This window comes from Habropoda laboriosa, unplaced genomic scaffold (assembly GCF_001263275.1).
Source record: "Habropoda laboriosa isolate 0110345459 unplaced genomic scaffold, ASM126327v1 scaffold713, whole genome shotgun sequence".
Lineage (NCBI taxonomy): Eukaryota > Metazoa > Arthropoda > Insecta > Hymenoptera > Apidae > Habropoda > Habropoda laboriosa.
The window spans coordinates 264,322-277,999 of NW_017100832.1; the positions used below are offsets into that span (position 1 = coordinate 264,322).

General features: G+C 36.0%; 3 protein-coding genes across 3 annotated transcripts; 2 read left to right on the forward strand and 1 right to left on the reverse strand.

Annotated features, from left to right (window-relative positions):
- The first annotated feature begins 5,942 nt into the window (after positions 1-5,942).
- LOC108577254 lies at positions 5,943-7,969 on the forward strand. Its single transcript, XM_017940387.1, has 3 exons — positions 5,943-6,116; positions 6,535-6,749; positions 7,312-7,969. The coding sequence occupies exons 1-3, from the start codon at positions 5,943-5,945 to the stop codon at positions 7,967-7,969; spliced, it is 1,047 nt and encodes a 348-aa protein (XP_017795876.1).
- Positions 7,970-8,241: 272 nt separating this feature from the next.
- On the reverse strand, positions 8,242-8,806 carry LOC108577255. The gene is made up of 3 exons (XM_017940388.1): positions 8,736-8,806; positions 8,463-8,676; positions 8,242-8,382 (listed from the first exon to the last, which is right to left on the reverse strand). Exons 1-3 carry the CDS (start codon positions 8,804-8,806, stop codon positions 8,242-8,244), a joined length of 426 nt encoding a protein of 141 aa, XP_017795877.1.
- Positions 8,807-9,107: 301 nt separating this feature from the next.
- Positions 9,108-13,430, forward strand: LOC108577280 (WD repeat-containing protein 60). The gene is made up of 16 exons (XM_017940415.1): positions 9,108-9,119; positions 9,448-10,176; positions 10,238-10,357; positions 10,435-10,604; positions 10,767-10,914; positions 10,986-11,126; positions 11,197-11,337; positions 11,399-11,704; positions 11,774-11,946; positions 12,026-12,245; positions 12,330-12,478; positions 12,549-12,697; positions 12,764-12,822; positions 12,889-13,043; positions 13,114-13,246; positions 13,308-13,430. Exons 1-16 carry the CDS (start codon positions 9,108-9,110, stop codon positions 13,428-13,430), a joined length of 2,928 nt encoding a protein of 975 aa, XP_017795904.1.
- The last annotated feature ends 248 nt before the right edge of the window (positions 13,431-13,678 follow it).

Sequence of the window (13,678 nt, forward strand, 5' to 3'; positions counted from 1 at the left end):
GTTCAACTTGCACATGGATGGCAATTAATGGTCAAAAGATCGATTCACCTGTACCGCGGCAGTTTTACCTTACCTGTGTGCTGCAACAAACAGTAACCAGAAGGTCCTTTGACCTTCGCGTGTCTCTCACTTTGAGGAATCGTCCGAAGATCGTAACACATTGCGTACGGGTCACGAGATATCTCGTATGTTGGATTAACGGGTTAAATAAATAGCGTTCACTGTGAATTTACTTAAACGTGTTTTACTTCTTTGTCGCGGAAGGACGTGTTTACGCTTAGAAAATCGCAGTCGAAGTGAAAGTGAAAAACTCGTAAGGGCACTTGAGAAAAAGAGACCAGGACTGCCTCAGCCTTTTACCCAGGTCACTTAGGTATAAACAGTTACAGGCCTATGGGTAGTGATGGGATCGATATTAATACTGTTGATGGTATTCAATCAATTCGATACCAAAGTACTTAATAGGAAGTATCGATATCTATTGAAATTTTAAGTACTTGGTATTAATTTTCGATACTGATACTTCTTGAATCGATATTTCCCCTTTCCTTCTTCAAAAAAAAAAAAAAAAATACACAAGTTTACATTGCGTTAGCGGAAGCGTAATTGCACGAAAGAAGGCTGTGCAGGTGCGACGGTGATTTACGGTGTGGCGTGTCGTTCCTCGTACGCGAAAAATAGGGGACGAAACGGGGCATGGATTGTATTGCCTGTTCAAATTTAACTCGGTAGGAGGGCGAACCGCGGGTTAAATAACGCCATTTGTTATCGTAATATCTAATTTAGCGTTGAAGGGTGATGCGCTATGGCCATGTGGCCGTGATCTCACGAGGGCCGCCGCGGCACAGGTGTCTTAGGAACAACAGTTAGCTAACTCTGCAAGTTCCACCAGGTGTACCAGTAAGAAGTAAAGTAAATCATTTTCACTCCCAACTCGTATCGTTCACGATTTTTCGAACGTTAAGCCCGAGAAGTTTCTTTAACCCTTCGACAGTCCAATAAAATTATGAATTGCTGTAAAAAACGTGTTAGACTAGAGGAAGTTCTCTAGGTTACCGACGCGCGGGCGCCATGATGGTATGCTGCGTCTCGTGGAATGCCTCGGTTGACTATTCAATTGTTCTTGGAGAGAATCGTGCGCTGCACGTTTTATATTTCGTGTAATGGACCCTTCGTTGCAATAAATGTGTGCGTTTGTGTTATCACCGTACAACCGCGTCTTGTTACTTTTCCCTGCACCCGAGCCTCGCGCTTAACAAAACGTTTATATCTCACAGGTAGGTTTTTCTTTAATAACCACGCCAGGTATGGTGATTTAAGAGAAGGGATACGCAACCCTACGTCATACTTATGACAACGATATCTCGTCCCTTTCTAACTTTCTTCCTAAGAGTCTCTCTTGAGTTGAATATTTCACGCTTTGCCCGAATCTCACACGGGATGAACTGTCGAGGGGTTAACTACGTGTCGTTCTATCGGGTCGAGTAGAAAGTTCGTGTCGATTTTCGATAGACTTCGAATATGTTGGAACAAATGAAACTCGATGAAACTATACGGAAGTTCACGTGTGTATTCTGAAAGATCATTTTCTCACGTGTCTTTTGGAAGTCTCTGTTCGTTACACAATTACCACGTTTCTGCTCAAAATTACCTTACATTTCACAGAAAAAATTCTGAATTTCACCTGTTCGTCGCTTAGGGAGAAGGCAAAATCAGAGGGATACGTACTTAAGTAGTTGGGTAAGCAGAACTCGAGATATACATGTATATCGGTGAAGAGAGTGTAATCTCCGTGTGTGTAGTTTCCAGGACGGCGATTAGGAGGATTAGACCGGAGGTCACGCGGAATCATGGGGCATCGAAGGGGGTTTAGGGGCGAGTTCCGTGGGCTCAGGAGGTCACATGACGTGATGTCACGTTACCTGCTGGTCGCGGACAGGTGTTTGGGTTCGCACGAGCAGAGACCAAGCGAGGAAGAACAGCGGGGGTGTTCGCTATCGCGAATCCAGCCACATAATGATAACGAGCGACCGACAGAACGACGAGAACTTGGCGAGTAATGTCGGGACACATCGGGGACTTCTCCGCCCCCCGGTTCGTTGTTTCTCCTTCTCCGGAGGAGCGTCGTAACTCGATCGTATCGATTGATGGAAAATGTGTAGAATTTTGTAGACATTTTGCTTCCTTTCCTGGGGACGAGAAGAGTTGCTTCTTACGGTGTTCATGCTGTAGAAAAATTGAAGAAATTGCTTATCACTCGAGGTAAGACTGCGGGAAAAATGGAGTCGAAGTCTCTGAAGGAACGTGTTTTTCACTGTTTTCGAAGATTCGATGGAGTACGATGTGTAAGAGAGTTTCAAAATGGGTTAAATTAAAGCTTGAATATTGTACCAAAATTCAGAAGACAATATTTTTCATGTTCTCTATTTGAAAAAGAAGGAAATCAATTTTTCGATACTTTCAAACTAAACTGATCCTCTCTTCAATCGTATTTAGAAATATCCCGAATATTTCGCTACTTTATCGTCGAAATAACAAAAATTGAAATCCCGCGAAAAAACGTGTTTTTGATATAAGAGACTTTCAAAATGATTCCAATGAAACCTTCAATATTGCGCGAAAATTCGAAAGACAAAATCGAATACTCCCTTGACACGATCGTACTTAAAACCATCATGAATATTCTGTTACTTAAATTATCAAAAGAAGAGAAACACAAGTCGAGTCGACGAAGCTTCAACAAGTATTTTCGCATCGTTGGAAATGTTTGTTCACCGTTTCTTGCAGCTGATACACGAGCACGAATGTGGAAGATCACGCACAAGCCAGTGTGTGTCTTGTACACCTGAAAGCGACATCATGGCGAGGGGGTCGCGTGTCCGACCCTTAATTTCATCCATCGTTTACCATCTTCGCGTAGGATGCACGGATTCCTCCTTCCATTTCCACCCTCGCGCCAAGTCACGTATTCGTGACGCCCGTTGTTTCGCAACTCGAGCAAAGTTATCTCATCAAGTCGTCACGGGGACTACCCCCTTCCTCTTGCCCTCGACCGAAAGACGCGATTAAACTTTTCTTTGCTTCGCCTAATTTACGCCCGGTAACTCTGCGTTCCTTTTCCTACTCTGTGTTCCGTGTCAGCAGGTGTGTGCTGATTAGCAGGTTTCCGTTTACGTTACTTCGTTTACGCTTCCTTTTGTGCGGGAAGTATCGCCTGCGATCGAGAGATTAACGCGTGTGTTCTCCTCCTTTGGTTTGGACTGAATTTTTTCTTCTTTTTTTTCAATTTTTCGAGTAACGTTACGGATGTATCGTTAGCTTCGATCTTTGTGCATTGGGCGAAAGAGGGTGACAAAGATGTTTGGGTCGTTCTGAAGCTCTACGCTTAGGTTGAGCGAATGTTAGGAATATTTAGTTAACCCTTTGACTGTCCAATGTAATTACGAATTAGAGTGTATAAAATTTGTATTTTACACGTAGTATTCTTTTTGGTAATTACGTCGTGTGTGATTATTTTTAAAGCAGAGTGTACAGAACCCTGCGTCACAGGTCTGATAATAATATCTCGTCCCTTTCGAACTTTCTTCCTAAAAGTCTCTCTTGAGTTAAATTGTTCCTTATTTAACCCTCTGCCCGAGTCTCGCTTGGGATAAACTGTCGAACGGTTGAAATTCTCTTCTTTTCCTTTCTTTAAGTTTGCTCTCTCACTTTACACAGGGTTTCTCCGAAACCAAGGTATTTAGGAGGATTTGTCTGAATTATATTCGAACGGTGATTTTAAAAAATTGCACTGTCGACGATGATGAAGAAATAGCTGAAAAATTCGATCGTGTTAAATTTTGTAGGATCTCCCCGACATATTTTTCGATTACTGCAAAAATGTTTCAAATAGAAATTTTTCGAATAATTGTTACCTTCTATATTTTCAGTCTTTGTACGAAAATTCATCGGACCAACGAACGATTTAGGTTACATAGCGAAAATTCATGGAAAGAAGAGAAGAACCTTAAAATGCCACGTATCAATTAATCGGAACACTTTCGTTTCTGCTACAAGGTATTGCAAAACGGTACTGTGATCCTTCAACAGTCGAGCAACTTAATCATTTAGGCTGTTTTTGGTCCGGTTGTGGCATGGAAAAGGTGTACGCAACCCTTTCAGTTCCCAGGCTGTTGGCGAATTGTGGCTTACCGCGCTGGCACGGTTCTTATCCGCACTCGTCCAGGTAATTCTTGGCCAGCCAGCTGCCAGTTGTTATCAGACGCGAAACAACAGTCCACACCTTTGCCAAAAATTTCCAAGGAAAACTGTGGAAAAAGTGAAGATTTATCTGCAACCTGATTTCAGCTCTCTCTTTCCTTTTAACTCACTTTTACTAACCAGAATTTTAGGCACAAGTTCTTTATCTTTGGAGATCTTTCTTTTGGAAGGAAAGCTTCTCTGAACGAACAATCAGCAATTCTATAATACATGGTGTTGGAAAAGAAACGTTAATACTTGTATCGAAATAAGTTTTTTTTAAAGAAATGGAAGTGATTCTTGGCAATCTTGCAATTTTAATCAACTGCACAGAGAAGAGAATATATACACTTTTTTTTTCAAGCACCCTGTAATTGTAGAAATTAATTACTTCGTCTGATTTATTGCAGATTCTTGTAAAACGCTTTTCTGAATGTAACAGTTTCTATTTTAGAAGAAATTCTGTTTCTTCTGAAATTTTTTGGTAAAATTAAAAATCCTTCTTTAATTATTTTACTTATCTGAAACATTAAAGTGGCCTTCTTTAATTATTTTAATTATTTAAAAAATTAAAGTGTCCTTTTCATCAATTCTTTTCTCATTTAATCATCATGTGCATTTTTTTATTCTTTCATTTTCTCTGCCTTTTCTTTTCGCCACCAAGTCGCTTATGTCAATTACCCTAGATTACACGAATTCGTCAATTATCTTATACATTCTACAATTCTACCCGATAACAATACTAAGACTAATTTAAAAGTAACCTTTGCAAATGTTCGTATTAGCAAAAAAGTGGACCAAATGTATCGTGATCATACGATAAAAAGAAAGGGGAATTAAATTTGATACATTTTGCGTAACGCCGCGTAATTTCATTGTACATAGTATACCGTTATCGGACGATATTACATGACACAGCGGACTCGATAATTCGTGGCGATTCGCAGTATATACAGTGTTACTGTCGGAAATAAAAGCGTGCCGCTTCCGCGTCCACGAACATACATTTGCTCGGTAACCGCTTCTTATTAATATTTTAAGCCCGAGATCCTCCTCCCTTCAGCGATCAAATGCTCCTCCTATTTTCCTCTCCAGGCCAACACACCGCCCCCTGACCGTACCATTATTCGCTGTGTAGTGTTATTTAAATTGCAAATCGATACTGACGCATGGAAAACACAAACGAAACTCTCCCTCGTGTGTATGTACACGTGTAACACCAATGAAAGATGAATCCGATACGTTTTTGAACGTGGAATGATCAATTTTTTTCTTTTCTTTTTAGGACTGATTAATGCTTGAAATTATTTAGTAAGTCATAGTCGATGTAACTATTTCTTTGTTTTTTATCGTCAATCGTCCACTTTGAAGAGACGAAGATGATTCTCAAAATTGATCTAACATCTTGAGAATTGTTGGAGTTTAGAGAAACGTAAATCGACGAATTTTCTGTATTTTTTCAACCTACGAATCTGACTGCGTAAGCAGAGATTTGAGAAATATCCTGAATATTGTATAAAAAATTCGCAAAATAATCAGTCTGAACTATTCTGAATATTATCGTCATATTGCTTGTTTCAAGACGATACAAGGTGTCTCGAGAAGCGACAGTCTAGATTTACAAGCTTGACGCAATGTAAAAGTTGCTTTTCACAAAATTTTGCGAACTTCGTCTGTAAGTTGATATCACTTCAGTATTCGGTATGAAGAATTCGGCGGCGCAGGGAGAAATATCGGACGAAGATGCGAACAAAATGCTCGACGAAATCCTCGAGGAGGATAAAAAGGAGAACGAAGACGACGATTACGACGACGACGCTGATAAATGTGAATTTTGTGCAGCTAAATGTGCAGCAGATTGTGCACAAGGAGATAACGTAAATTCCAAAGCAAAGATTCGAATAAAAATTGTCCTTTTTTAAAATAAAAGTTGGTGATGTTGAACAGATTCTGGTCAAAATATGACAAAAACAGTTATACTAGTAATAAACAATTAACTTTAACTTTCACTTGAATTTATCAACCTAAGAATTACCAAATTCAATTACTCTAATAATACATTGGCTTCTCCTACCTAATACAGTATTAAAACAATAAACAACTAACTCCTAGACGCGTACTTAGCAGAAAAATCATATGTCAAGGGGTTGATACATCTCACACCCTTACGTATGAACAATTACAAAAGACGTTTAAATAAATAAAATCGACGATAACAAACTACTACATCGAAATGTTAAATTACAGACAAGTACTTATATACAGCTATGAAATTCGTCCGACAATTCCACACAGAAATTCTGCGAGTGTGTACTCATCGCGGAGAACTCGTCGAGATTTTCCTTGCGCGTGATGGAGGCGATGAGGTGGCTACAGAACGAGGAGGAAGACTCATCGCTGCCCACCTCCTCCGTCGAGGATATCGTCGGCTATATCCAGGCGAATTATCGCGACGAAGGTGACCTTTACGCTCAGGTGCGAACCGTGCTGAAACAGGTCTGTTCCCAAGGGTTAGTTGCTGCGTCAAAGGTAGCGAAACAGCCGGTGCAGGCGAAAATTGTGTCTCGCGTGAGACACGATCGTGTTTCAAGGCAACTGCAAACCGTTTATCTCGCTCCTGTTAAGCCTGTGCTCCGCTTGTTTCGCTTGTACAGAGAATCATATCCCTCTCGAAGCCCAGCAGCGTTTCGTCCTTTTAGCATGTTCATGAATGATCATTCTCTTAGTTGAGGTCGCTGAAAATAAAGAAAATTCTGTAATAAATCGTCACCGAGACGTAATTTTCAATCTTACAAAAGAAATTTTATGTATAATTCATCTAACCTAACCTCAAATATTTCTGCTACTTTTAAAATTTGGTAAAAATGTCTTCTACAGAAATTGCATTCTTATTATTGTTCGAGTGTAGTAACTCTGTTGCCATCTTTGCCTATTCACCAATTCTCTGTCTAGGCAAAGTATACACTCTGCATCTTACTTCGTAGTTTGCCAGGTTTTACACTCTGTCGGTAATACGTCGACGAAATTGACAGACAGATCCTCCTCATCCTCACGAACGAATTTCCACGATAGATTTGTCATGGAATTACTGAAGAACGAGTACTACTTAATCGGACCGGATGCCATCTCGATGAACCAAACCGCTTGCTCGAATGCTCGAAAGGATCGTTCGTTGCCTTCGTCACCTAGAATATCGAAGCGTCGTAGAAAAAGTAATTACAACGATTGCTCGTGTGAAACTCCGTTCGAAGAATCAGGAAGAACCTCGCGAAGACGAAAGAATGAATACGAAGATGATAACGTGGCTGAAGAAGCGCCAGAATGCTCGTGCAACGTGACCTTGACTGATGAAGACGTGGATGATTGCACGTGCGAGGCTGAAATGCATAGAAGTGGAAGAGATATTTCGTCGAGGCGAAATAGGCTGCAAGGAAATGGTGATAAAGAATTGAGTGAAGAAAGTGAAGCAAGAATGAAATCTCAGATGAATAATTTTAGAAGGAGAAGATCTACGCAAGGAAGCAGAAGAACGTCAGAAGTGAATGACAGAAGAACAGAGAATGGTGAGTTAAACGAAGAAGAGTCGGATAATGTGAACGACGTTTATCAAGAATTGCAAGATCTCATTCCGTCAGTATCGAGAAATCACGTGGGAGAAGTAAAAGAATGGATTAAACGTTGCCAGGAAAAGTGCAAACAACGAGCGAAACGAGGAGACATGAATAATTAATATTATTCAATTTGCTTGTGATTCTTGTAAACATAACCTCAAGTTTAGATTGAAACTTTCTTCTGACGAAACACTCTTTTTATTTGTTTCTTCTTCCAGTTTTTATAGATACGTATAACACTGATGTTCTGATTGTAATTTGAGGATTTTGACGATTGGTTTTATTATTTGTAAATTTTTTAAAATATGTAATAAATAAATTTCGTACCACTTTTTCTATTCATATTCTTTATTTTTTTTTTTTATTGTTACGTATTTCGATTTATGGTGTGTTATTCTTGGTCGAATGTGTGACGTAATGTCATGCACGGAGAAAGTCGTAAAAATTGCCCTCTTCTATCGGTGGGAATTAAATATCCGGAATACACAGCAATTGAAAGTGCGTTACATATGTAAGATTTTAATCCGTTATTCTCTGAAGGATAACAGGTGGGTTAAAAATAATTTAAACGTATTAAGTAAGAGGCATAATTAATTGTAGGTTTAAACCTGCGTTCGTGTATTTGCGTTTTGGATGAATAGTTCTCCTCCTTGCGTTTCTTTTACGGAACCTATTGCACGCATTATTACGCTGTTTCCGAACACTATCGGTATATGCAGTTTTCCTTAAATAATTGTACACTAGATCCGAAACTGTCGATTTTTGATCCTGTAGCCGAAGGAGATCTTGTTCGGGATTTCTATCATTTTTATTACGGCGCGCCAACCTATTCGTTGTTTCAAATGATTACTAAGATTAATCGTGAATCACGTTAATATCGCTTACTTGACTTCCAGCTCTTTAAGTGTTTCTTTTTTTATTATTTTACGCCGATAACCTTCACTTTTCGGTGTCATTTCGATAATTCTGCTGCATTTATTTCATTGGAAGAAAATAAACTTTGAGAAGAAGGATTTTCTAAATAAATTTGAAATAATTATTTAATTTAACGTTACTTTTGGAAAATGAAAATTATGAAAAAAAGAAATGCAAATGTCAAACGAGAAATTTATTCGTAACCCTTTACCAATAGATGATACAAGCATTTATGACTGTATGTAGTTCTATCAAGAGCTACGCATAGCGCTGTTAGAACAATGACAATAGTTTACATCATGGTGGTTTTTTAAGTGTCAACACTAATCAATCAGAAGAATAATGTCTCATAAGGTGGTATTTTGTTATATTTGGAAAGAATATATTTTAGTTGTATGTTTCTACACTAACCGCGGTTGAGCACGTATTGATTATTCATACATCATTCGAATTTTCGTACAAGATCATTATAATTTCACGAACGTGACATTTCAACTTTAGAGTGCACATTAATTATCAACCTCGAATCTATTGACTTTTACGGACAGCATGCAAAAGACACATAAATGCAATAACATTAATATAACACGTATACTACTAGCAAGATTTTAACAATTGAATAAAAAATTACATTTTTTAATTCTTATGTAGCAATCAAGAAAGTATTATTGTTGTATTTCAGGGAGCAATTAAGAAGGTTTCAACCACCAGAGATAGACAACAGTCAAGTGTTAGAACTAAATCGAAAAACTCATCATCTAAGACAGATGACTCTGAAAAAGTAGAATTGAAGTTAATAAGAACATCTCAAACTCTTGAGAAAAAGAAGGAGAATGAAAGTTACTTAAGATTAACACAAAATGTGCAAGCAAGCAAAAGCAGTACAAAATCTTCAGTTAGATCTCCTAAAACCGTGCCTTTCAAAGAAACTTCATCTTTAACATCCAAATCAAATGTTAACAATTCTAGAATATCATCAAAAAGCATTCTAACATCTAAAACATCAACTGATCACTTAAAAACATCAACTAGTAATAATGCCATAAAAAACAGCAAAAGCAGCAGTGGAAGAATACAGAGTAGTTATTCAGAAAAAAGAGGTCTAAGTACAATATTTGTACCACAATCAGCTTTAAATAAACTTAATACTAAATTACCTAACAAAAATAATATTTCAACATCAAAAAGTCAGGAACAAGTTAGAATACATTCAAGTGCATTAGAAACAACTGAGTCTAAAATAAAATCTAGACAGCGCAAATTATCTAGGACATTAAGTCCAAGTGAAGTAAAAATGTTACATTCTGCTATAAGTAGACCAGATTCTTCACAAACATTAGATCAAACTAAAAAGAAGCAACTGGAAACACCTCAGATAGACAATGAGTATAATTATGAGGATGATTTTGAGGTGAAGTATAAAACTTCATAATAATAGTACCATACTAGATCTGACTTAAATCATTTTATAGGATTATGAATCTGATTTTCAAGAGTGCACAGACAGTGAAACATCTGAAGTTAGCGAAGAAACAAGCAACAATCATAGTAATTTACCACTGGACCCAATTGAATTACACACTGCAAAACAAGTATTAATATTTACTTTGTTATAAGATAATATTGAGAATGGGAATTTCTTTTATTTCAAGTTATCACTTTACTGTAGCCAAAAATTGTAAATAGTGCTGAACATAAGGAGGAAGAGCATATGCATGATTCTGGTCATTATGAACTTACTGAAGCTAGAAAAAGAGCAGCAAGAATAGAATCAATTGCACATGATCCAAAGCTATCTTCACTTCTTGAAATAAGACAACCAATTAATAAATCATATAGGTTTGTTCTGAGTAAAATCAAGTTTCAAGACAATTAAATAGTTTTTATTGTACAACTTGTATCATTTTCTCATTAAATAATTATACAGTTGTTAAATAATTGCTAAAGTAGTACTCATTTTAATAATAATTTTATATGTACACGTACACTTTTTTTATACAGTGAAGAGAAATCAGAAAATAAGTCACTACCATTATCTACCGATGAAGGATTTGAAGATAGTCGTTCCGGTGATTTTACAAAGTCGCCACCGATTTCACAAATATCGTTTATCGATTTTCGTAAAATTAAAGAAGAACAAAAACCAAAAGTAATAAACTTAAATTAACACGAAATAGTTTAATTCCCTTTACTAATAACTATAATTACAATTGTTTTTAGGAATCAAAGAAAATTTTAAGTAGGGGAGAAGAACTGTTAGAAATGATAAAATTAGATGTTATGGAGTGGTCTCTCTTAGAATGTTCACCTATACCATATGAAGAATTTATTAGAAGTTATGGAAAATTGAATGCCCAACAAGTATTGTATTTACATAGTAATAACAACATTTAGTTATATTAATTACGAGATTAATGCATTTGATTTTTAGGTATCCACACAAACTGGTGAAGATAATATTGATACAGAAACGCAAACGGAGGAAATTATGTTTAAGAATAAATGGACTCAGTTTCCAATAACATGTAGAAAAGATTTAAAAACCAAAGAAGATTTAGATTTATTTCGAACGGTATGTGAAATTTAGTTGCTGTTATTCTCATAAATATTTGTAAAATACACAAAATTTTTAGGATCAAATTGGAGTTGGGAGTGACAGTAGCACAGAAACTATGAATTTCTTACCATTACTATCCTTCGATATATTACGATTAAGTGATTTTATGAATCGTGCAGGAAAGGTAATGTTATCGTTATTAGAAGAGAGACGATCTGGTGGTAATGTATTTAAAAATGAAGAACAAATAGCATTCAGCGACGGTGTTGTCAGACTTTCTGTAAATTCGGTAACATTTTTGGCTGGCAGAGCAGTGACAATAATCCATTATTCTGAAGTCTTAAATAAAATCTTAATGACTGTTCATTCTCCAGTCGAAGAAGTAAGAACTATTGATTGGAGAGTGGAATTAAATGCAGGAGAAAAAATAATACATTAACATTTTTGACAGGAAATTGAGACGTCTAACAAACAGGATTATATTACTGATTGTTGCATTGGATGTGTCTGGAATACTTCTGAACCATCGACGCCAATAAAATTATTTTATTCCACCTGTCCCATTACTGCATGTTGTTTCCATTTGACGAATTACAATGTTGTATTTGCGGGTCTTCAAGACGGGTATATTATTTCTTTCAAAGTTTTTTTCAAGTATTGTGAAATGAATTTTAAGAAAATTGACGAACATTTTGGATGACAGGTCAATAAGTCTCTGGGATTTAAAAGAAGATGAAATGTGGCATCACAAAATAACAGATAAAGCCAATGAACTAGATTGGACAATACGAATGCCTACATACACAACAGCAACAAAGACAGAAATAAATACTCAAATTTCACAAATTGTTGCAATCCGTATATTATCTAAAATTGAAGAAAAATCGTTAGAACACCGTAATAATAAGTTTGTACCAATACAGGTTTGTTAATATTACTGCACGCATTATTTTATATTTTGTGATGGGTATAAATTACTAATGCTACTGTGTTATTTATAATAATAGATATGTAGTTTAAATGAAAATGGTTCTCTTATTATATGGAGCGTTTTGCATAATATGGGCAAAAATATCGACGACTTAGGACTATCGCTTTGGGGTAGTATAAGACTTGTTAAGAGTCAAGAGCTGCTTTTACAATCTTCTAAAAAAAAGTAAATATTCCTAAATAATTTGTGTACCATATAAAATACTGATCTTATTAAAATCTTTTTAACCCTTCAGAAATATCAGTGCAGCTGCCTTTATTAACATGCATGTAGATTGCATTGATACTAATAATCTTTATATTGTCACTAACAGTAGCAGTATTTTGCATGCTACCTCCATTGGTAACAAAGCTAACCCTGCTGTGTATACAAAGTTGGATACTAGTAAGTTATCAATCATATATCCATTTTAAACCATGCATTAATAATTTTCTCTATCTGATATTCTAGATCCTTCTGGAAACGTAACTTGTATCGAAACATGTCCATTCGAACAATCATTTTTTCTGGTAAAGTGTTTTATTCATATTTATTATTTCTAATTTTACCGTATCTAAAACATTTTCTTATCACAGGTTAGCTGTGACGATGGAACAATTCGATTACATTCTTTAAATATCGAAAAGCCGATTTTACAGTTAAGAGACGAAGACAATACGTGTGAAATTAAATCGATACAATGGTCAAAGACAAAGCCATTTTTGATTTTTGTACTAGACAATAATTCTTGGTAAGAGAAACTAAAAAAATGAAAATCGATGCAAATAATTTAAATAATGTTTTTCGTATTAATATTTTAGCATACATATATGGGACTTAAGTAGTAGTGATATATATCCAACATGCAAAGTAAACATGCAAAAAAATGGGTGTATAAAATGTATGCAATTATCATCCTGCAAAACAAAACGAGAAATGTCTTGCCAATACTTGGTATGTTAAATTGTTTGTATGTTATAATTTATAAAACTACAATTTGTACTACTTTTTTTAGGCGCTTGGAATGGAATCCGGAAACGTTGAAATACATAAATTGAAAACAAATTTTTATTACTCTAAGAAAGAAGACTATTTACAAGAATTAAATACTTTTATGCAATACGTGAAAATTTTATAACTAAATTTTATCTTTATGTTTAGATATACACCTACGTTTTCTAAGTGAATTACTATTTAAAGGACAATCTTTTAAGTACAATATGTGTGTCCATTCAAAAGTATTTTTGAACTGCAATCCATATTGCAATAATTCAATAAGCAAGAAATCGCAATTTGTACAAATCTATTTATTATGCACGTTATTCACATTAATTCACAAAAATGATGCCGTCCATAAGTTGTATACAAATAATAATTTTATAATGT

Excerpts from the sequence above, each read along its gene's own strand:
- LOC108577255 (XM_017940388.1), bottom strand. The coding sequence starts at position 8,806 with ATGACACCGAAAAGTGAAGGTTATCGGCGTAAAATAATAAAAAAAGAA. Across the intron at positions 8,677-8,735 it reads CTTAAAGAGCTGGAAGTCAA|GTTGGCGCGCCGTAATAAAA; the intron begins GTAAGCGATATT and ends AACAACGAATAG. Across the intron at positions 8,383-8,462 it reads CAAAACGCAAATACACGAAC|AATAACGGATTAAAATCTTA; the intron begins GCAGGTTTAAAC and ends TATCCTTCAGAG.
- LOC108577254 (XM_017940387.1), top strand. The coding sequence starts at position 5,943 with ATGAAGAATTCGGCGGCGCAGGGAGAAATATCGGACGAAGATGCGAAC. Across the intron at positions 6,117-6,534 it reads ATTGTGCACAAGGAGATAAC|AAATTCTGCGAGTGTGTACT; the intron begins GTAAATTCCAAA and ends AATTCCACACAG. Across the intron at positions 6,750-7,311 it reads AAACAGGTCTGTTCCCAAGG|ATTTGTCATGGAATTACTGA; the intron begins GTTAGTTGCTGC and ends TTTCCACGATAG.
- LOC108577280 (XM_017940415.1), top strand. Across the intron at positions 11,338-11,398 it reads ATTTAGATTTATTTCGAACG|GATCAAATTGGAGTTGGGAG; the intron begins GTATGTGAAATT and ends CAAAATTTTTAG. Across the intron at positions 12,823-12,888 it reads TCGAACAATCATTTTTTCTG|GTTAGCTGTGACGATGGAAC; the intron begins GTAAAGTGTTTT and ends TTCTTATCACAG.